Source organism: Perissodus microlepis, chromosome 6, assembly GCF_051167445.1.
Source record: "Perissodus microlepis isolate ML-2025 ecotype Zambia chromosome 6, ASM5116744v1, whole genome shotgun sequence".
Lineage (NCBI taxonomy): Eukaryota > Metazoa > Chordata > Actinopteri > Cichliformes > Cichlidae > Perissodus > Perissodus microlepis.
In genome coordinates, this window is record NC_140466.1 from 29,832,163 (window position 1) to 29,857,033 (window position 24,871).

At 39.0% G+C, this 24,871-nt stretch overlaps 1 protein-coding gene across 1 annotated transcript in view; it reads left to right on the forward strand.

Annotated features, from left to right (window-relative positions):
• Window positions 1–24,403, forward strand: part of mad1l1 (mitotic arrest deficient 1 like 1) — a 62,267-nt gene extending 37,864 nt beyond the window's left edge. The window contains exons 17-18 of the mRNA XM_084931900.1: window positions 239–432; window positions 22,268–24,403. Coding sequence (XP_084788026.1) covers window positions 239–432; window positions 22,268–22,417 — 344 coding nt within the window. The 3' untranslated portion in view covers window positions 22,418–24,403. The remainder of the gene's footprint in view (window positions 1–238; window positions 433–22,267) is intronic.
• The last annotated feature ends 468 nt before the right edge of the window (window positions 24,404–24,871 follow it).

Sequence of the window (24,871 nt, forward strand, 5' to 3'; positions counted from 1 at the left end):
CCACCCTGGCTCGAGCTTTTGTCTCCCACTTGTAGTCTTTTTCTTTGCTTGTGCGTTCAGAATCCAGGTTTATTTAAATTGACTAAATCTTTATTTTTATGGCTTTGCTGTTTAATAATATCAAGTCTTTGAGATGCTAATTTAAGTTGCTGGAGTTATTCCAGAAACTCTACATATTGATAGCATATAACTATGCTATCAAAATAACTGTGCTATATAACTGATTTGTGTGTTGCAGATTTGCGTAAACAAATGGAGAGTTCAGAGCTGAGGAACCAGAGACTGAAAGAGGTGTTTCAGAGAAAAATACAGGAGTTTCGCACAGTGTGCTACGTCCTGACCGGCTACCAGATCGATATAACCACTGAGAACCAATACCGGCTCACGTCTGTCTACGCGGAGCACATGGATGACTCCTTGCTCTTCAAAAAGGTATGAAGAGTTCATCTAAGGTTGGGGATGCCATCAAATGTCACAATATTTTAAATTTAAATAAATAAGAACAATAATTAGAAGCTGAAACAAGACCTGAAATTTATACATAGACTCATAATCCAGCCTTGCGTACAAGTAACACGTTATTTGGGGGGGTTTGTGTTATTTTACATCCTTCTTCATATATAGACCTAAACTGATCAGATATGGAAACATGTAGCTTTTAGCCACAGATCGTGTGCATCATTAAACAGCAGCGTGAAGTTAAAATGGGCACACTGTCAGCAAAACTCCTACAGGCTATGGCATCTGTGTAAGTGTTGATATCTGTCCCAGGGAGCTCTTTAAAAAAAAAAAAGCGCCTCAGGAAGTTTAGATTTGACCTTGCAAGGTGCCGCATCACTTTGCCACATTGTGCATCGGCTTAGCGATGCAGCGAGACGAGCACTATGCCAACAGAGACTCTTTGCTTTGTGGTTTAAATTTGTATGTGTGGGAGACTGGCAGCGTTTGTGTGGAAGAGAAGAAGAGAGTGATGACTGGGCAGTGTCACAGGGTGGGTTTTACATTAATCGATCACCACTCACTTATTGAATGGGCTAAATAAAAGCTGAATTTGTCATTATCCCTTAGCTTTTTAGAAAGCACTTTTTAAGCTTTACAGAGAAAAATCCAGAGTTGTGCTTTCTTCACAGCTTTTTTTTTTTTTAAACTTTTTTACTTTCCTCTCATCTTTCCATCCTGGAGTTTTGTTTTTACCTCTGCTTATTGCTCAGTCTGTCTCTCTTTCTCTCTGTAGCCCAATTGTGTAGCATTAGCTAATTTCCATGTTGCTGTGGCTGTCGTGTTCTGATGGCGGCCCCTAGCTAGAGCAGAAACCCTGGAGAATCCGTAATGGCAAGGTGGCAGAGGGGCAGCTTTATTATCTTGGCAGGTAATTATTGCTGTCACATGCTAGTTTATTGCGACTGGTCATCAGTGCCTTGCTCAAGGACTCTCGAGAATTGTGCTGAAATTAAGAATAGCTGAAAAAGGAAAAATATAAAATAGGAGCGGTGTGTAAACGTGCACATGCACTTTTTTTTGTTTTTTCTTTTGATTTCTGTCCGGTCTGCTCCATCGAAACCACCTGCGACTCTGCCAGAAGAGATAATTCACTGTCAATATTTATTAACCTCAGAGTGTGTCCATAAAACACACACATATACAGACTCACACACAGTCATAATGCCCTCATGGCGCGCGCTGTCACACTCAAATGCACACATACTCGTTCCAATCTCAACACTCTGTCACACCGCACAGCACTTGCTACCACCTCACCCTCCCACTGCTGGCTGCACGTGCATACAGATGTACAAAGCCACACATGCATACCCAAAACGAATGCTAACACCCTCTGTATTAGTATTCAAAGTATGCACCATTGCGAGTGTGTATGACAAACACTTAGTGGCTTATGGGAGCAGAAAGGCCTGTACTATTATTGGAATACAAAAATCAAAACCCGCGCATACACACATAAACACACAGTGACATTCATGTTTTAAAGAGGATACACAGTAGGACACATAAATACAGTATGTGTATATATTCTGCTTTTTAAGCATGCGTGTGACTTTAATCTGGGGTATGAGAATGTAAAGTGGACTAATTGTACTATGAAGCAAGAGAGAAGGGAGATAAAATGGGGGGATTTGGGACAGGAAGCATAGAAGTCTTTACAAATAGGATTCTAATGTTATTCACCTCAGCAACAGGGTTGCCAGATAATCCTGCTAATATCCCCTTCTAGAAGAGGCACCCAAATCCCCCTCCTATAGCGTAAGCTGTTTAACCTGCAGTAGTCACGTTCCCCTGCCTTCGCTCCTGTCTCATGCATTCATTACTGTATGTCACACTCATTAAAATGTATTTTCATTGTTTGTCAGCCCTGTAACCTTACTGTAGTTTGGTGTTTTAAATGGTTAATGAGGCTACATGTTGCTTATTTACAGGGTCACAGTTTTATGTTTTGGTTCTACTAGAATATGCTTACATGTTTTTGATATTCAAAACTTATTTTTTCTGGATTTCGCTAAAATCCAAATGCTCTAGTTTGTGGTTGATGTCTGATGTATGACTATCAGGGCTCGCAAAATTTCAAAATCCCTGGTAGCCCTTCGGGCAGGGACTCTTCAGTTTTTGGTAGCCCAAAATAAATTTAAGTAGCCCGAATAAAAAAGAGAGCAATTTTTTGATTGATGTTTTGTTTCCGTTACAATATTATCCATTAAAGTATAATATTGTAACGGAAACAAAACATTAATCAAAAAATTGTTTAAACACAAATTACAACATTGTATAAAAATTACAATCATCAACTCAAATACTTGGTTCTAATTGAACAGACATTTCTATGAACTTGTAAGAACTGTGTAGGACATGAATCAGTCTGTGTCAGATCCTGAATTTGAAATTTCCACTGAAGTCACGGGAAAGAGGCAAGTGGAACCAAGATCGAGGCCATTTGCTTTTTGAAGTTTGCAAAGACTGCTAAATTGTGCCAGTGGTAGTTCACTCTTTGCAACATAGTACGCTGTTTTAAACTGATTTTCAGGTTTATTTTTAGTATGTTATTTGCAATTGGTGTTTGTTCTGGGAAAGATATTGCAGACTGAGCAATAATGCATTTCTTGCATTTCTCATGGGTTCTAATGGGGGCCTTTCTTAAAATGACTGGTCCCAGTAACAAAGGCGCTTGTCGACTCAGAAATCGAGGGAAAAGCAACAACACACCCGGCAGAACATTATGTTATTTACACGGGTGCACATAAGTGGTCCGCATGTGCGCATTCGCTGTCAAAATAAAAGACGCGCACCAGATAAGAAGTTGCAACGCGCGTTTGCGTCCATATAAACGGCACTGTTTTTGTCCGCTAGAGTGGGATTTTCACGGCACATTCTGCACCACACCTCTGTGCGTTCATCATTTGTTTGAAGCCAGCTCACCTCCTGCAAACACTTTTCCGAGAATACGCGCTTCTTTTGTGGTTCGGACTCCTTCTGACATTTCTTTGGATGTGGAGGAAAACCAAAGTAAGTAATTGCTTAAAGGAGCTTCTTCGACATCTTTAAGAGTTCTAAACAAATGTCTGTCCTCCTCCAGAAAATCTTATGTACGCAAACACGCGTTGCAACTTCTTATCTTGTGCGCGTTTTTTTATTTTGACAGCGAATGCGCACTTGCGGACCACTTATGTGCAGCCCTGGTTATATAGCTCATCATATCGCAGCCACAGAAATTATTTTGTCCATGAAACCATAAAGCTGCACTTTCTTTTTGCCTTATAGTCTGATTTGTCATAACTTTTCCGTTTTGTGGTAAGCTTTTCTTTGGCTGTCACTTCTTCACCCTGACCTGTCTTATTTGGCTCAGCAGAACTAAAATATATATCCTGCTGCTTTTACACACGGACTCACATAAGCTCAGCGATTCTCTGCGCGATCAACCTCTCACATGTTTAAGCTTGCTGCGGGAGATTTCACTTGTCATGTTTGCATAGTAAGCTAACGATTGATAAGACGATGTCAGAGGAATTGGTGCGCAAATTATCATCACTCACCAATCAGTGCTGTCGCTCTCTATAAAACAGTTCGCGCGATTGCAAAGTGAAAGCAAAAAACAAGCGCAAATTCAAACACGATTTCAATATGTCACATATTGACAGTGCCTCACTGATGCCAATGACATAATTACCCAACTACATTTCCGAAAGAATGCAAAAGCATTGAAATATATTTTCCTATGATAGCCCGACGGGCAGGGCAGAGACAGATTTTGGTAGCCCGACTGGAAAAATCGCTAGCCCCGGGACGTCGGGCTAGCGATTTTGCGAGCCCTGACTATCATGTGGAGCAGAAAAATGATTTGATGATACAGGGACAACATATATACTGTTGTTCAGATCAAGCTTCTTTAGACTCAGTTTACTTCATCATGACATTGAAAATTTAGCCATTATTTCCTCATAGGATTCAGGATGAATGCCATCCAAGTTGCACGGCTGTAGGGTTTGTATTTATCTGCCATCGAGTCAGGCCAAGAGTGTGTAATTTCAAGAAATAATAGTTGATAAACACTGAGAAACATCTTTTTATTGTTTTTTTTTTTTGTTGTTGTTGTTTTTTTTTGTTTGTTTGTTTTTGCCACTTATGGTAGGGATTCACCGAGCCAATATTTGGACTGGATATCAGTCCAATACTGACCCAAAACGGTCAGTGGATTGAACAGCCGGATTGAATATCGGTGACAATGAGCCAGTTTAGTCGAGTTCAGTATATGTTCTGTGTTTACTTGGCCACGGGACAGCATCAGCAGCTAACGGTAGAGCTAATGTAACATGGAGGTAGCTAACAGCAGAGGGAGGGCAGTTTAGAAGCATTTCCCACTGCTACACTGACAGCTCCTGTTTGTAGGTTTATGTTATGTTTGTTTAAGTGCAAACTGGGGAAAAAGTGAGTTGTCATGAGTGAAATGATCCAGGGATGATGGTGCTTTCTTTCGCTCGTTTGTTTACTTCCACTTCCTTTATGTTCCATCGGAGACCTTTTCAAAGAAGGTAGGACGTTGGCCCAGTGTTACACAGCTACCGTAACATAATGTGTTGTTGTCTGTCTGATTAAACATTGTTTCACTTAAGCTGTCTCCTGTCAGCTCCCCACTTATGTGTGAGAAGGAAATCTGAGAAACTACTGTGGCTCTAAATGACAGCAGTTAACAGCCTAATGACTCTCACTTTGATCCCAAATAAGACCTGGATCCTATTCCAGAAGGCATGTTCAACAAACACAACTCTGAGTTTCCTGATCAGAGTAAGTTCAATCAACTTTGAGCATGTTCAATCTTAGTTTCACCACATTTCACCATGGCAACAGGTAAATACAGAGCAGAGCCTTCATTTTATGCAGTTGACCAAGGAATATAAATATGTGTCTGTGCTGATCATGATATTTATCCCCCCCCCCAAAAAAACACGGGGGAATGAAAAGAGTAATATTAATAAGTTTGGTCCACTACGTGTCTGTGGTGGTGACCAAGATTGACATAAAATCATCTGATATAAAACGTTTTATAGGGTCTGCTTTAATAATTTACAAACTTCATTTAAACCAAAATGTAAAAATTGACTATAAATCTAATTATCCAGCCATAATCAGCTGAACTTTACAATTTACCTAAAAAAAGAAAATAAAAGGTTTATCGACTTGGAGTCTACTTTGAGATTAGGAAATTACTTGTGTGGTTTTCATGGTAAAGTTCTGCATTAATAAAATGATAGGTTTGATGTGCTGTGGTACAATTGTTATATTATCATCTATAATAGTTATAGACCTGTACAGCATTTGATGTCAATTGTTTTGATATGTTTGCACGATATACTTCAAAGTCAAAGGGAATGTCATTATGTTGGCACCAAAATGCTGCTGTTTTTGATCAGTTTTACCAAATAGTCTGAAGCCTGACTGTGTAATTATTTTAACAGCCAGCCTTAAAGTGGAAGGAGATCAAAGCTGCAGGCATCAGAACTGACTGTAACTGTGTGATTCTTTTAGTGCCGCCAACAAGAAACAGTGATCATCATCCTCATATCCCAGAGTTTATGCAGAACTCTTGTTGGTTGATCAATAATGGATTAATGTTACATTAGATTTGTTAAAGCCATTATTTACCTAGGAAAAGGGTAGTTTTTAGGGGGGGGGGGGGGTTAGTGTAGCTTGTGCATGTGCTTTATATTTTTAGCTCACCCCTAGGTGAGCAATCTGATTAGCATCAGTGATTAGATATTTATGAGGCTCTGCTAATCAGAGAGATAAACACCTTAGGAATGTGAGTGATTGACTTATTTTAGCATTTTTCTTCATGAAGCTTCAAGGAGAAGATGCCGAATGAGTGTTATATTAACATTTGTGAATTTAAGAGTTCACATAAGCCCCCAAAAATACAAATATATTGAAAAATGACTGGAAAAGGTTGTTTATTTATGCATAAACACTTTTCACCTTGCTGCAGATCTTGCTGTAGATTTTTCTGTATTCATTTCCTCTATGGTATTAGAAATAGAATTTTATTTTTAAACAGTTATTTATTTTTGTTTTATACAATCAAACTGTGCAGTTGCTTAAATAAAATGGTAGATTTGACACAATGTGATTCACATTGAGATTGAGGTTTATATTGTCCTGACTTGTGCCTGAGAAACCTGAGATGAGCAACTTTAGTCTAGTCAGGCCAGTTTAAAAATAAGAGAAGAACATTGTAGATAAACAAGTCTTCCAAGTTGTGCGTCTTTGTAAGTAATCTCCCAAAGCAGACCCACTGCTGGGCTTAGACACCTCTGCTATTGATTAGCTCATTAACAAATAAACAAACACGCACAGAGCTCTCCACAGCACTTACTAAAAACTTCTCGATGTTCTCTATTCACTGACTTTTTTTCCTCTCGTTTCATTCCTTGCCTCCTTTACTCTCTCCCTCTTCCTTCACTTCCTTGACACGCTCTCCCCTGTCTTCCCTTCCTAATGAAAGGAGAAGATAAAATCTCAGGGCCAGCTCATTAAAACACACTCCCAATTAACTGTCAGCCCTCTCACAAAAGAGAGATGGAGCGGAAGGAAAACGTATGAGGGAACGGTTGAGGATGGGTGATATGCAGACAGAGTAGAAGCAATGAAAAAGTGCCTTTTGAAAAAGCAAAATAATTTGTGTCAGTGGGCGAAAGAAGAGGACAGTTAATAAAGTACAGTTTATGAACACTGTCGAGACTTAATGACCTGTCTCTGTTTTATCAGCCACCGAGGAATGATTAACGCCACACAAATGTGTGTTTGCCTGTGAGGGTGTGTAAGACGGATTGTAAGCCATCACAGCTTGAACAGTTTATTCATTTGTCTGTTATAGCTTAATTTTGAAATAACTTAAAGCAGAGCTTGACTGCCAGGGAAGCTGGTTGCAACAGCTGTAAGGAGCTCGTGCAGTGGGGCCCAGCTGGGCCAGCGGCTCGAAAGGTTACTGGTGTCAACATCGCCTCCCTCCCAGTGATACGCCTGTTATAGACCGTTACTTAAAATGGTAATGACCCAAAATATTGCATTTTCCTTTTTGACCATTTGTATTTATCAGACAATAAATACAGCGAGCTTATTTTAAAGGGAAAGGAGGTTTTATGTATTCATCCTCTACTACAGTACTATTGAATATATCTATTAAAATATCGACACAGCTGATGTTAAAAAGGAGGACAGTTATAGAACAGTCTTATTTATAATGTATGCTTACATTAGTCCCTTTCCTGTATCAGTTCTTTGCCGTTCCACGTTTTTGGACAGTGATTGTCTTTTGTAATTTTACCTCTGTACATCACCACAGTGAATTTTACATGAAATCACGTTTTTTATTGAAATGCTGACTGTCAGCTTTTAATTCAAGTGATTTAACACTATAGCGTTAACAATTTAGGAATGAAAGGCATTTCTATACGCATCCCTCTGTTTTCAGAGGATCAAAATTAATTGGACAATTGACTGATAAGCAGATTAATGGCCAGGCGAAGCCTGCTTCTTTGTTACTTTATGACAAATTAAGTTGATAAAAGATCTGGAGGCGGTGTTCAACTAGCTGCTCACTAGAACTAAATATGAGATTAAAAATCAACAATGAACGCAGCAATATAAAAAGGCCTGAAGATCCACAGAAGGAAACTGAATTTAAAGATCACAAAATCATTTCCATGGTTAAGAATCCTCTACAACAATTAACCAAATAGAGAACCTTTTCGGAGAGTCAGGCTTGTCATTCTCAAAGTCTACAACCAAGAGACAGCAGGTCATAAAAGAATCCAGAAACTTCTAAAGAACTGCAGACTCACTGGCCTCAGATAAGGTCAGAGTTCATGAGTAAACAATAAGAAAGATACAAATATGGCATCCATGGGAGAGTTCAAGGAGAAACGACTGCTGACCTAGAATAACACAAAGGCTCGTCTCATGATTGCCAAAACATCTGGGAAATGATTCTGTGGACCGATGAATCAAAAGTAAAGCTTTTAGAAGGTTTGGGTCTGATCACATCTGACGAAACATTTCATAGAAAGAACATCGTGGCTGTTACTCAGGAGGTGAGCAGGTCATCTGCTAATTGGAAGGTTGGTGGTTCGATCCCTGGCTGCTCCAGTCTGCAGTCGGCAAGTTACTAACCCCAATGTAAGAACCAGTCCATTTATAATTTACCTTGCTCGAATCTTTATTATTATTTGGGAAATGTAGGCTTATTTATTTATTTTTACTTTCTTATTATTTTTCCTCTGCAGTATTAAAAATGGCATTGAGCCTTTTCCCAGGTATCAGTATAAAGTTTGAAATTCTAGATTCATGACAGCCCTACTACTACAAACTTCTTTGAATTGACACTGAAGGTTTGCACTTCAATCACATATTGATTGTTTAATCTGAAGTCCACTGTGGTGTTGATTATGGACCTGACACCTTTTTTTCCTTTGTTGTAAATCAAGTTAATATGTATACCTCCATGACGATAAGGGATTAAGTATTTATTAGGCCTCAAAAACGAAGTATGTTTGGAGACATGGACAGCTTGGCTGAGTTGACATGTGGGTGAAGCAGGCCAGGTGAGTCATTCAGCAGAGATTTAAAGTCACATGGATGTAGTTTTTCTTTAGTTGTGGTTTGTAACTTTCTTGCATTTGTCAGTGAAGTTGGCAGTACACTTTAGTAGTTTTTGAGTGTTTTTAAACTTGTTTTAATTTGTTTTTTTAGTTCATTATGATTATGGATCGTTCTACAGGTAGTAGTACTAACAGACCCTCAGGAGGTTACAATATGCTGTTTGTTTGGTAACATTTATTTATTTTGTCAGTGGCTTCCAATTTTAGTTTTAAGTAGAATGTACAATGCCTCTAGTTTGCTATCTAGCAAACCAATGATGCTTAACGCATTGATTTTTGTAAAACAATCAGGTTGCAAGTCTCAATCCTCTCACTTTCCAGAGGAGGAATAATATAATATACAGTGCGCTGTACATAGCAGTTAATGCCATTTCCACATTGATGCTAGAGTAATCTAAAGTACATCAATGTTTTATAATTCAATGCAGAATTAAATCAAAACCCTAAAAGACTGATACCTTTAATTTGAAGCTGTGTGTGGAACTTTGTGGGTTATTAATATTAATTAATATTCAGCTTAAACCCATTCAGCCTTACAAAAAATACTGAAAAGTTGGAAGAATGGGACTGCAGTACAACTTCAATAAATGTCCTGCCTAAATTCCAGGAGTTATGTCCAACTTATTGCAAATTTAATTTGCCACCTTTAGGTTATCCGATTTGTTCAGTGAACACTTCGCCATCAGTACTCATCCATCTGTAGCTGCTATAGCATTGTAGCATATCTATTTTTAGCTGAATCTGATCAAACAAGGTCATTTTTTTTCAAACCGCTAATGTAGTTATTAAAAACAGTCTTTCAGGATATTGTTGAGCCACTGTTTGTGTGTACTGTGCAGTCAGATAATTCCCTTTGTACAGTGGAATAACAGCACATTGTGTGTTTTATTCCACTCTCTCTTTTTTTTTTTTCATTAAAATCTCAGAGCGCATGTACACACAATAGCCTCTTGCTCATGTGTACAAGATGGAGTTGAGAGGCATAAAAATGAATATGAAAGTGAAAAAGAGATGAGTGGGTGTTTGAAATATTTTGGGAGAAGAAGACTTACTGGGACTGAATTTCACTTTGCTCACTGACTGAAACAAAACACTCAATGATGTATCGCTGATAGCAATAAAGATAAACATGAGCAAAGCACTAATAAACAGTAAACACAAAGGCTGGTGGGAATACAAGAGAGAATAAATTAAGTACTTCTTCAGTGGATAGGACTGTATGTACTTAAGCCTTCAGAGAGCGGTCTCGGAATGAAAACTCCCAGAGAAAGAGGAGAATGTTGACTCTGATTCCTCCTGACAGTTTCCTGTCCTGCTTGCCCTCGGGGTGTGTATGTGAATATGCGGGCGCGCGTGTGTCTGTGCGTGCACTTTTGCGTGCCTGCTCTTGTCGGCGTCACTGCCTCCTCTGGTCGATGTTCGAAACATATGTCTGCTGTCTCCATGGTAACATGATACATCACACCCACACATAAGTCCACCTGAGGTCATGAATATTCCCGAGCCGGAGAAGGCTGCTTCATCTCTGCCACGGACTCGAGGAAAGATGACACATTAATGCCGGTGCTAAGTGGTCATCAGTTAATCACATTTGTATTAATAAAAAACATTTTTTGGGGAAAAATAACATCAATTATTTATCCACTTCTGATCAATAGGGCTGCTGAGTCTCAGAAGTAGTTTACGTGTGCGCACAAACTCATGGATTGAGAACGCTATGTACACATCGGCCCCATTGATATGTCCGTTTGCAGTTATGGTGTAGCTTACAGGACTTAGTCGGTCACCCATCATATAGTACAGCTGCTGAATTAGCCACTGCTAGCAGAACACTCTAGAATTTCTAACTGAGCTATCATCAGTCCAGTTGCAATGTGAGAAATGTAGGCTAATGTAAGCTTTGAGGTTTGTGCTGTAAATATTCTCCATGCTGCTGTTTGGCAATAAAAGGTTACCTATCTTTTCTGCTTTCTCTTATGTATCTGTGACTCTTACTATTTTTGCTTTATAGAACCTGTAATTAGCCACCTACACGGAAGAGAAATCCACTTAAGAGACAGATAGCTTTGTCGAAGTAATGTTTGTAAATGTGATTTAGACGCTCAATCTAGAATTGTTTTTATTGCCAAGTCAGTTTATAAGCCATCCTTTTCTTGTTTCCAAATTTTCTTATTTTTTCCTATCCTTATTTGCAAATTAAATCAGGAGAAGCATGTTCATTATGCTAACAATCTTGAGATTCCACATCACAAAACCCTGAGGCTGAGGAGTCCTATGGGAACCTGTGTTTCAGGGCTAAATGAATTTACGGAAAATGTATAAATGTTAAGAAATGACTAATAGATCTCTGCATATTTAAGAACAAGGGTTCAGTTAGAGAAAAGTTTAATTACACGTAAACTGTGAAACTCTTCTACTGAGAATCAGATGCAAAGCCAACAAACCGAAATAACAAATATTAGCTTTCTAACTGAATTGTAACACACAGCAACTTTGGTGCATTACAGCAAATTAAGTTGAAATAGGCTGTAAATCTCACCTTCATAGGGAATTCTGATAATCAGGTCTGTTTTTAACACTCAGTATTAATATTTACTAAATATTTTGTGGAAATAGTGCCATGTAAAATCTTACACTCTGAATCCAATTTGTTTTGTTAGCAGTAGTGGTGTTATGAGTTTGCAACTGGTCACAGACTGACTTCAACTGATTGCAATGTGTTTGCAATCTGTCTCCATTTGTAAATTAGACTATGATTATTCGTAAACTATGCCAATCTGTCTGAGAGTGAATCTGTGTGTGTGTCTGACATTTATTGGCATTAATTTTGTGAGCTCATATAGTATACTATAAACAGATTTTGTCTGAATATGGTCAGCAAACTGGTGCAGTGGTGAGCGCCATTCAAGAAAGTTCATGGTTTAAACCTGCTGGCTCGAGTCTTTCTGTGTGGGGTTTGCACGTTCCTGGTACTCCATCTTCCTCACACACTCCAAAGACATGTTAGATTAACTGGTGATTCTGAATTGGCCAGTCAAACTGGTGACCTGTCCAGGGTGTGCCCCACTGTTTGCTTATAATGAGTGCTAGGATAGTCTCCGCCCACTCTGCAAGCCTGAGTTTAAAAATGATTAAAAAGTCAAATAGATGATGAGTGCTCCCAATACAGTCATATTAATTTCTAATAATGTAATCTGTTTTCAGGGCTTGCAAAATTTCAAAATCCCTGGTAGCCCTGTCACTCTCTATACACAGTTCGCGCGATTGCAAAGTGAAAGTGAAAGCAAAAAAGAAGCGCAAATTCAAACGCGATTTCAATGTGTCACATATTGACAGTGGCTCATCGATGCCGATGACATAATTACTCAGCTACATTTGCGAAAGAATGCAAAAGCATTGACATATCTTTCCTTCCTATGATAGCCCGACAGGCAGGGCTGAGATGGATTTTGGTAGCCCGACTGGAAAAATCGCTAGCCCCGGGACGTCGGGCTAGCGATTTTGCGAGCCCTGGTTTTTGTTGTTCTATCACAATTTTAAAAATTGCACTGTCAAATTTCATTTTCAAAATAAATGACTACATTTTATACACAGCGTACATCACTCTACTCTTAACTGATTTTACATCGAGACAGTGTTACTGAACCTGGACTGAGCCAAACATTTTTGAGTTGATACAATGTCTGTATACACAAATACAGTGTTACATAAAATTCACAAGTAAATGGGAAGATAACGTCTGGGCAGTATTAACCGTGTGTGCATGTGAGGCAAAGAGAGACTCTTTAACGATTCCAACAAGCTGCATTAGTACAGTGTCCACCCAGCCGTAAGTGTATCCACATGACAAACCCAGCATCACTGCCAGTTTCTATATTATAATGTAGAGAAAAGCTCGGAACTGCTCAGAATTCCAACAGCAAAATCTTGTTTACCCAGTTTGTTTTCTTTGCGTCTTATTGGGAATGCTTGCTGCATATAATGTTTTGCATTTGGATTAGCTCATTGTCACTGCATATAAATACCCTTGCTCTTCCTCACTTGGCATTCATTACTTGGTATTTTAATGGTAAAAACAACTGGCCAGTTCATACTTTCTTTCAGTTTATATATTTAAGTCATGAATCATGAGAACTCTAAGTTGGTGATTAGTGGCCAGCTAATCACACATTAAAGCTGGTGACCGAGGCAGAGCGGTGTTTTGTATCTCTGATTACAGATTGATGGGAGCAAAGGCAACGATGAGAGAAATCTAAAATGACAAATACAAACAAACACGCCTGTCATTATGAATGTTCATCTTGGGTGTCTTCTACTAACATCTGTAACTGACTCCATGTTTTATGTATTTGTGCTCCTGAGAGTCAGGTTAATCACATTTATTAAGCTGAGGTCTTTCTCATAGCACTCACTAAATCATTTCGTCAGATGTATGTTGCCATTAGTTGTTCAGCGCTCAGTCACATTAGTAGCGTTTTTTTAAATGTGTAAATAAAAAGCTGATTAGAATATAAATATGTATTGAATTGTTGCTGATTCAGTTTTGGTGGGAACTCCACACAATGTTTCTTTCCCTCTCTCCTTTTCATCCTCTTCCTGACTCTGGAAAAATGCCAAAATCTGCATTTAAATTGCAAGCTATTAATCTGCATATTTCTGATTATTCAATTAATTTGCCTTCTGTTTTTCACCCGCACCAATCAACAGCTATGACATCCTTTGGAATTTCTCATGTGTGTAAAGAGGCAAAGGTATAAATGATAATGAAATGTTTTCAAATGCACTGATTTCTATTCGAATGATCTAATCGCGGTGACAAAGATGCAGTGAAACAGAGGGAGGAAAGAACTACACAGAGAAGGATAGAGAAGAAAAGTCTACTCATTAGCGGTGGAGAGTAGAGGCAGGGGTCAGCTGATTTGTGAACTGTATGTCACCACCTCAATATAGAGCCATCTATCACATCCACACATGTGCAGCCAGATTCAGGACTCTGAGTTTAATGTGCAGTTGAAAAAGACCAGTGCAAAGCGGCATGCCTTGTCCAAGAACAGTGAAATTTTCTGTAAGTATTTCAGGCATTACTGATTTAGGGAAGTGGAAAATGATTTGCTGAAGAGCACTGATTAATCATCATCTTTCCCCTCCACAATCTAAACTTCCAAACAGCTGTGCCAATCAGTTGTAATAACACAAACAGCTCATCAAATGGAAATGAGAAGCCAGAGAGCTTCACTTCTGCTAAAGAAATAACATTTGTTGTATTGTGGTGTGAAACGGTGATTCCAAAATCCCAAGTGTTGCCCTTTTTAAAGGTGAATTTAAGCACGTGGAGTTGCCGTGTTTTTTATTTTTGTAGCACAATAAGCCACCTAATGATATTGGTGATAGCTGCACTAAATGAAAACTTGGAAATAGTAACAATTACATGCAACATTAATATTACCCCGTGAATACTTTAATAAAGTCATTTAATGGGCTTCATTCAGAAAGTTTCCAATATGACTAAAAAAAATAAACCTCTACAATTGAGTTTTGTTTTTTGTTTTCTTTCCGTTGTAAAGAGAGAGAGAGCTTATTTTCTCAATACTTTTTAAAATCATTAAAAGAACCATTTTCACCCAAATTCACCCTCACGTCATGTCACAATACAACAGAAAAGAAAACTTTAAATTGGCGAAGGGGGCATTACAATTATGAGTGGTTGTAACCTGGAGACAAATGAGTTATTTTTAGGCTTTGGCCACACAGAAAATCAATTTTATACAATTGTTTCCATCCGACTTGCTTATATCACCTTAAATTAAGCTCTTACATCGAACTGCTGACATTTTTCAGTATTTTCTTGCTCATCAGATAGACGGCATCATGTACAACGGTGCAAAAAATTGTCACAGTGTAAAATGTAAATAAAAACACAATCCCACAATCCCTTAAATCCATATTTTATTCACAATAGGAAATAGAAAATATGGAAATCTGTAAAATTTTTAGAGAAAATAAGAACATTTTGATTTTGATGCTCAAAAATGTTGGGACAGAGCCATGTTTACTATTGTGCAGCTTTTGAAGCTTGGGTCAAGAGTAGACGGCCATTTCTGGTTCAAAGATGATGGTGATAATAACTTATTATATAAATCACTTTAAAAAAAAAAGTGCTGAACAGCCATTTGAAGGTAAAAAGGATAAATGAATAAAAACAAATTTTAAAAAACAGATAAATTAAAGGGAACAGCAATAAGAATGAGTAAAAAGTCTAGGCACAGAGCTAAGACACGCAAGATAGGATGAACAAGTGGGTCTTTAACTTGGCTTTGAAAGCCCCCACAGAGCAGGCCTGCCTAATATCTTGCAGGAGGTTGTTTCACAAAGATGTGGCATGAAAAGAAAAAAGCACGACCACAAGCAGCCAATACTGATTTTCAGTCTTCTTGATTGTACACCAATTTTTCCAAATTATCAGGACCCTTTCATTATGATATGTTTACTAGATCAGGAGATATTTGAAGTCTTTGCAATTTGACATTGAAGAACATTATTGTGAAAATTTCCAACAATTTATGAATGAACTTTTTCTATCCAGTCATGTTGCTAACCTAGCTGGCTGTAAAATGTTCCTCCACTTAATTTTCCAGCTTTTTGTTATCCCATCCCAATTTTTGAGGCATTTTTCTGACACCAAAGTCATTTTGAATTAAATATGAATTTGAGATTTTCAAATTATTGCTTTCTGTTTTCTTTACATTTTACACTTTCCCAAGTTTTTTGGAGTTGGGGTTGGAAATGTTTGCAAAATCCCAAAATCTCTATCGAGAGAAACCTTTTCAAGGTCAGAAAAATAATAGCGTTGATTATTGTGCTGCTTATCTTTTTATTGGCATGACAACAGAGGGCCCAGGGTTTTGTCTTTGCCTTGTTGTCTTTCATGTGTCTGATGGCGTAGGTGTAAACCTTTTACTCTGACCCATTCTGCATTCAGAGAGGAGCATTATTGTCATTCAGGAAGTATGCAGCTCCTTGCTTGGATGAGGTCACTATAAAGCCCCACCCTGCATCTCAAGCCAGGAAGCATCGATTTCCTTTAATTGGATAGACAAATGAAAAGATGAATGGGATAGCACTTCTCCTCTCCATTGTTGAGTTGTCCTTAGTTTTTGTGCACAAGTTTGTCTTTTTAGATTCTTAGCCCTGATCTTGAGGAAACAAACAGAAGTTTTCCTTCATTTCTGCCTGCTTTCATGCTGGGTGAGGTCGAAGTCACCTTGTTGGAGGAACCTGTGATATTTGTGTTTGCGGCACGTTGATGTCACCTTGGTTGTTTCCTACACGTTTTCAAACGTAAACAGAACCTTGTTGTTTTCATAAAGGTCAGATATAGTTAAAAACACTTCTTAGCGATGCGTGAATATGCAAATAGGGATTGATAAGGTCAGTATTTGAATAAAGCTGATTTAAAGGAAAAATCTCCCCTGACCTTTGATTAACTTGGTTTGAATTTTCCGTGCACGTGGAAAGAGAAATGTGAAAATAAATGTGACAAGTGGCGCTAAGCCTATGGCCCGTTGGGTCATGTTCATTTAAAATATGAGTCTCTTTTAGCCATTAAAAAAATTCATATTGCTTATAGTACAGCTTTGACGTGTAATTAAAATCTGTAATCACAGGTTAGCCTGTGTTAACAAGCAAAAATGACTCCTCCCCTTCATCTGTACTTAAACAGAATTGTTTATGAGTGCATCTGATATCAGTTTGCAACCTACTCAGTACAAGTCCAGTTTGGAGACCTGTTGATTTACTCAGGCAGATATGTGACCTTCTTGGACATTAAAAGAACCAAAAAGCTTCTTTCATTCATTTATTAATTTAAACCGTTCCTCATATAGTAACAGTTTGTTCAACAGTGCTTTGATCTTTTTCAGCCTTTATCAGAGTTTTATGTTATCAGATTATGTTCAGTTCACTTTCACTTCAGCTTTTTTCCCCTTTTTTTAAACCTTCAGTTTGCCTCAAAAACTTAAAAGCTAATACATTATAACACACTGTTACACAGACGCAGCACATTTAGCTGTGATTGAGGGGGAAAAGCTGTTTTTGATGGCCCATTTTTGTGTCACTGCATTTCTTTTTATGAATAATTGGCTGAGGGTCAGTCCTCTCGCTGTTGTGGCAGGAGAAATATTCTTTCAGCTTGCTCCAACATCCCTTGCTTGACGGCCACTAATGCATAACTAGCTGGGTGTAGTAGCTGGAGAGTAAATACACAAAGAAAATGACAGCATCATAACAAACATCATGAATAAACCCTTGATCTGATTCACAATCATATCAATTAAATGATGTGTTAAGATTAGTTTCCCCTGAAAACAAGAGTTCGTGTCATGTCAATGATCCTCATACAGAGCACTGGAGGGACTGTAAACCTGACAAATGGCAGCATTCAGTCTTTATGCTTCAGGTGATATTTTTCTTTCTACTAGAAACATAACAAGGTTATGACAGCCCCATTTACTGTTAGACGTATGGGCACTTGAGAGGTGGAGTGAAACATACCTGGAAAGTTGATGGTCAACATCAATGTGAAAAGGTAATAACTGAATACAGAGAAAATGTACATCTTGTTAAGTAACACAAGAAAATACACAGGACTTTTTAAAAAAACGAATTGAAAGTTACCAACTTGAAGATTAAAACCACCACTATTGCAGAGCAAAATCCCATGTAGATCGCTCAGAACTTTCCAGTGTCCAACATGCCCAGAGGATTGATGTGAATATCTTCAGCGAGCCCTACGATTCCTGGTCAAAATTTAGCCAGTGATGTGATGCTGCCATATCTGTCAGCCAGTGAGTCCATTGCACTTATCTAGACTTTAACAAATATGTGGACAGAAATTCGGGGTCTTAAAAGACGACCCCTGACGACCTTGCTGAAATAGTTACACGTCTGCTGGCTCAATCATCTGGACGCAAGTGCAGGTCGTCCGGTAATTTGGTTTATGGTCAAATATTTGCTTAACTAATGACCCTCACATCAGCCCGAGCTGTACTGTGTGTTTAGCCCTAATTAGCAAATGTTAGTGTTACAGAGGTAGTGTCGTGACATTGTCAGTGTGAGCATGTTAGCAGGGTGATGTCAGCAGTCGGCTCCAGGCACCACCACTGTGCAGCCTCACAGAGCTTGTAGCATGGGTGCTGCAAATGGCCGAACTGAAATCGAAAATGGTGAGCTTAATATAGCCTCAAAAATGAACTGTAGAGTTGAAAGTTTTCAGACTGTAAAGTTATAAATTACATAATGGGAGCGGTGCTGAAGCAAGGCAGTTTGTGTGCAAACATTGCTGGAGTCTGGCTCTTCACCACCTTATTCATTGTGCCCTCTTATCATGTCTCCATGTTGCTCTGTCTCAGTCCCAGAGCACTGCTGCTTTTTGTATCTATAACCTTTAGTAATCTTTGTAAATCTCTGTAACGTGATTCCACGTTTGGCCACTTAAAACACATTGTTTTGTTCAGTGCTGTACTGTTTCGCCTCACGTTGAGGCTGGTATCTCAGTTTTCCTTTCTAGACGACCGTGAGCGTCCTCGCAGTCTTCGGACCCCAGAGGCCTCCATCAGCTTGTCCACTCTGTGTCTCTAACGCCCACTCTTACGTGTCTCTCATACACAGACTGCCAAAGACAAACACACAGATCTCCATGGTAACTAGTCCCAGTGTTTTCTCTTTGATCTATGCGTTTCATGTTCTCCAAGCCACGGCGTTTTTTAAAACCGTGTGCGTGCACACGTGTTTGTATGTGCGTGTCTGTGATTTGAGTCGCAACTTGAGGATATGGTGTAGCTTTGAGACTGCAGCGCAGAGGGAAAAAAATCTCACCAGGGATTGTCAGGCAGTTAGATGAAGTGATGGGAAGTAGTCAGAGAAAAGATGGTGCGATTAGAAAAGCCTTTGAACTGCTGTACTGCGGTGTCCGGGGCAGTGATGCGCAGATTATTTTAGAGGGAAATCAAGACTACATGTGAAGATTTTTTTGAAGAAGTGACCAAAGCCACATTTCTTTCAGGTGTCCTAATTACACACAACTATGATCAGGATCAGCTAAGCTGGTTTTCAGAGTTAAACTTGTTCACTACTTATAAAGTAGTATATCCTGCTGGCATCGCTATTTAATTGAGTGGGAAGAGAGGATCAACGCAGCATAGTATCAAAATATCTTTGCATGGCCATATTGTATTCAATGAACAAAAAAGAAACAAGACAAAACACAACATATAAACCTCAATAAAAAATGTTAAATATTTGTAAAAATATAAAACCATAATATACATAAAATACAAAATTACTTAGAAGAAATCAATGAATACACAAACACTTCAGCCAGTGCTTCCTCAGACTGGATGAGTAACGGGAACACTCACTGTCGGATCAGTGAGTACTTTCTTAAAAGTGCTTTAAAAGTTTAAACACCCATCCTATGAAGGATTCTCATTGCATCATTATATGCAACATGCAGCTTCTGCGTGCTACATTATTTGTAAGATGACCACAAGGGGGCAGTGTACAGCACTGTGCGATACGCTTTAAATAAAGCCAGTGTAACTGGAAGTGAACAAAAGCTGAATTTGCGTGCAATAGTATTTGCCTGCACATAGAGCTTACATCGTTATCTGTATATGTCATCATCATCGTTCATTTGCTCAGTAATAACGTGCCCGAGGTATTTCACCTTTTTATGAACGTCAAGAGTATTTTGGGACAGTTTAAACAAAGTTTAAAATTTAGCTGTTCATCCTGCTTGATTCTACATATCACGATTGCGCTTTTAACAGCATTGTACAGGGTGGGCCATTTATATGGATACACTGTAATAACATGGGAATGGTTGGTGACATTAAAGTCCTGTTTGTGGCACATTAGTATATGTGAGGGGGCAAACTCCTCAAGATGGGTGGTGGCCATGGTGGCCATTTAGAAGTCGGCCATCTTGGATACAACTTTTGTTTTTTCAATAGGAAGAGGGCCATGTGACACATCAAATGTGCAATACTCATCTTAGTTTCAAACGACCTGCCAGTGGCCCACACACACACACACTGTGTGTGTATAAAATTGGATGTAATTTCTAAACAATTAATACAATCTGCACTTCGTGATTGTTTGATTTAATATCCACTCTGGTGCTGTACAGAGACTAAATCACCATAAAAATTAAACAAAATAAAAAATACACCAACACCCAATTCTAATGACATGGTGGGAGTAAAATTACTCTTACATTAGAATTGGACTTATTACATATATGTTACAAGTGTCTTTGGAAAAACAGAAGCACACCTATGACTTGATTTAGTTTAGCTTGTCTTTTGAAGCAGAACGTCTCTAAGGCTACGTTCACACTGCAGGCGAAAGCGCATCAAATCCGATTTTTTTTTTGACCCTATGCGACCCATATCCGATCATGGTATGACAGTGTGAACGGCACAAATCCGATATTTTCAAATCCGATCTGGGTCACTTTCGTATGTGGTACTGAATCCGATACATATCCAATGTTTTAGAAAGCCACTGCTGTTTGAACGGTCATGTCGCATTAAATCCGTCTTTTACGTCACTGACACAAGACAGCGCCAGAGAAGCGCCCGAGAAGACATCGCGAACGCTTCCTGGCCATCCCGTGTAGATGTCAGTGAAACTGTTGGGAAGACAACCTTGGAGAAACGTCAGCATTTTATTTGTACTGTATAATCTGCAGATTCTGACAGAAATCTGCAACTATCCTTTGAAGCACCGCTCCTCTCTTAAACAGCAGTAAGGATAATTATTAGGTTATCTACATTATTATGTAAATAACAAAATAACTTAAAGCAAAAATTGGGAAACGTAAAGTCCGAAGTCTTTATATTAAGGGCCATCAGTCAAACAATGTTGTTTGCTCTGGGTCTGAACAGAGCGCGTTGTGTGTGACATCTTCTTTTGCGCATGCGGGACGCTTTGAGCGTTCACACTAGAGCGCGTTTGCTGTCGCATTTTATTTGTAGTGTGAACAAGCAGACAAAAAAATCGGATTTGATCAAAAAATCTGAATTCAGCATTAACACCTGCAGTGTGAACGTAGCCTAACAGAATTTGCAGCTCTGACTATAAACTTTTCATTCATATTTCCAAAGAATGACATTGAAACAGCAGGTCAGTATATCTGCGTTTCCTGAGCGCGCTCCATACTGCGTTTAGCCTCACTTAGGCATTGTGCAGTCAGCTAGCAAATGCCATTAGTTCAGGTATCCACTCCTCTCAGCCATTAGAGATTTGTGACTCTTCACACAGAAATGAACAGTTCACTTCAGGTTGTTGTGTGAGAGGAAGCGCACTAATTAGTTTATCAAATAATACTTTTTACAACACAGTCATGCACTACCTTGCAATTTCCAGCTGTTTTGTTCAGTCTTAGAAATAATGATGCTCAAACAGGATCCGTTTGTCAAATCATTAATTATCAGTTTTTTCCTAATGTGTTTTTAACTCCAGGTCTCACACAGGGAGAGGACATTTACAGAGTTGCTCCTTCAATAAAAGTGCTCCTGTTGGAAATTATTTAGCGCGGGATTAAATCTTTGTCTGTTAATACTCTTTGATTTATTCTTTTCTCGACTTCTGGACTTCTGTTTCTGATTAAATGCCATTCTTCAGTATTTTCCCTTTGCCCTTCGTTTTATGAGCGTCCTCGTGACACTTGTCAAATCAGAGATTTGTGTGTCTGACACACATTGACACGGGGCATTTCTAAGATGTCTCAATATCTTCTCTGTATGTCATGGGACTCTGCTGCTCACTGCTTTCCCCCTCCCTGCGATGCTTTAATTACTTTATCCCTTGTTTCACTCATCCCTTTCTCCTTCACTTCATCGCCCCGAGCTGCTCCTCATTCCTTTTAATTAATCCACACAGATTTAGACACCTTCACCCTACTGTGAATGCACACACACACTAATTCCTAGTAGAGAATAACAACTTTTAAGTGAGCTTGCTTCACTTTGAAAGTTTGTTTTTTGTGTGTGTGGAAACAAATGCAGTGGGTCTGATTGCTTGTTATTGTGTGTTGTGTTTTGGTTCAGGGCTCCAACGGAAGCATGCAGCTTATGGAAACAGAGTTCTCCAAAACTCTGGGAGAGATGGTGGCTCTTCATCTGCATCACCAGAAGAGCATCCCAGCGTTCCTCTCCGCCGTGACCCTCGACCTCTTCAGCCGACAGACCACAGTCTGACAGAACTGCACACCATTTCACACACTCGTGTAAAAATTCGAGATGAGCTTAACTTTTATTTTGACTTTTTCCCCCCCATCGCCTTCTATATACTTCACTTTTCCCCTCGCCTCATACAATATTCATAAATTGTTTTGATTGTGCCGGTATGTTTCAGCAGCTCTGTTGTATGAATAGATCAGCGAGTGCTGTTTTTGTGGCGGATGAGCACCTGCTTTGATAGAATTTCTTTCATTGAAAAGCAGCTTGGTGCGCCTATTTGTACAATGAATATTTCATCAATAAAGTCTCGAGGAAACCATTTTTTTTTCTAGTCATCATGAAAATGATCCATAAAAATCACTTATATTTGTATTTTTTTCTTTCAAAAAAAAAATACTGGATGTTGGAAACACACTTCCTCTAAGTTTGTTCCTTTCTCTAGGGGCCCTATACAAGAGAAAAGAAGAAGTTGTAGTTCCACTCTGTCCGAGCCAATCTGAGCCAGTGTCAAAGCAATCACTGAATCCTGCTTAGTTCAGTTTGTAATTCAGATTTGTTTTTCCCCTCACAAGATTTTTAAAGGTTGGAAGTCAGGAGGCGGTGCAGGGTAATCACACGGGGAGTATTTGTGCGTTTCCACTGTCAGCAGGATCACTAAGCTTGACTGACACTGAAACACTGAAGGAGTAACCGTGTGCAGTCATTTTAGATGTAATAGATGGAAAAATCATGGATATGGGTAATTTAAAAATTTGTGTCACCTATCAGCCTGTCACCCAGGAGAAACGGAGCAGGCGCGAATGAAAGGAACAGTGTCATACAGTATAATATTAGTTCAGGACTCTGAATTTCAATTGAGAAATTATGTATTTGCTCTCTCTTACTTTTTCCTGTGCACCAGCTTTACAGAAGAATTACAGTGACTACACCTTTCTTGGCTGCTGCCTCAAAGCACATTGTGCGCTGTCTATCTTGCGTGCTGCACAATATCGTTTATTATTTAGTATCTACTGTTATCTACTGCTAGCTAGTTTATTGTGATGGTGCTGTTTTTATTATGTTGCTCTCTGTTGTTTGCTTTCTCTTCTGTTTTTTTTCTCAATACAGGTGATCCAGGCGTTTTGTTTGTTTGTTTGTTTGTTTGTTTTTTCCTTTCTTCCCCCCCTTCTCACCGTCTCTTCTCCCCTTTGGTTTTCTTTCTCTCCCTCTCTTTCTTTCATTCTTTCTCCCTGTCCTATCCCCCAGTCACGTCTGTCCCGTTTGTAGCAACCGAAAATAAAATAAATACATAATTATAATAAAGGTCAATCAAATGGACCAATATGGCAAGGCCATGATGATCCACTTGGTAAAATAAATCCGCTTGGCATCTTTCTTGGCCTTAAGACAACAATTCTGATGGCTAAAGATCCAAACGGGACACAAAAAAAAAAAAAAAAAGAAGAATTACAGTGTGTGGTGTGCCATGTGCAGGGAAGCTGTAATGTTTACAGTGCCTGTAACACAGTCATTGTCCATGAGTTTGAGTTTGATGAACTGCGATTTATCCCCTTTATGGCTTCAGTTAACGATTGCATCTTTGTGTGTATGAACACGACACAAGTGGAATTTCTTGGTAACAATAAAGTGAAAATGACAGAAATAAACACGTTGAAGAGGGGAAATGAGGAAGCCGTCCAATAAAACCGAGAAACAAAAGGAAGTAAACTGAGGATGAAGCCACTCATCACAGCAACGATATAAGGACTCCAGCTGGCGCAGCCATATGCCTCATGAGGCAACATATTCTGCACAGTACATGCCACATACTGTCCTTGTTTTGTTTCTGTTTTTTACACACATTCTTTTTCACAGCGCAGCACATCTGAACACCCACCGCCCCGATGAGGTCATGTGTTTGAGGGTTTTGCATAAGCTGTGCAGCACATGCTGCGATCTGCTGTACCTTTGTTGTTTTTGTCTTAAATTTGAAATGAAAATGTTAATAAAACACATTGGACTGTTGATCGAGTGAGCTTTAATGAGTCACTGCGTTAATAAATACCAGGACCGCAGGCATTAGGAGACACTTGGATTTGGAGCTAGCACTCGAATGACTGGTGTCCGGGCTCGCACCCATGGGTCTAATTTGCCTCAGACTATGTCCAGATTGACAGATTGGCTACACAGAAGGTGTAGTGTGAGCAGCATGTCAGTGGAGCAGCAACAGCCGCTCTGCCCCTTTCCAGAGTTAGGAAGGGGAGGTGGGAGGGGATCCATCCTTGTGTTATTATAAAGCACTCTAAGTGTTTTGGTGTTTAATAAGCCTTCACACTAATGGAACGGTTACCCAAACTGCACTTCCTGGATCACATTTTTGTCATGGATAATTGAAGAAACACATTTTTGTTTTGTGTGTGTTTTTTCTTTCTGAATGCTGATTACATGTAAATTAGTCTCTACTGAACAGTGTCTATAAATGTGCGAGCTCAA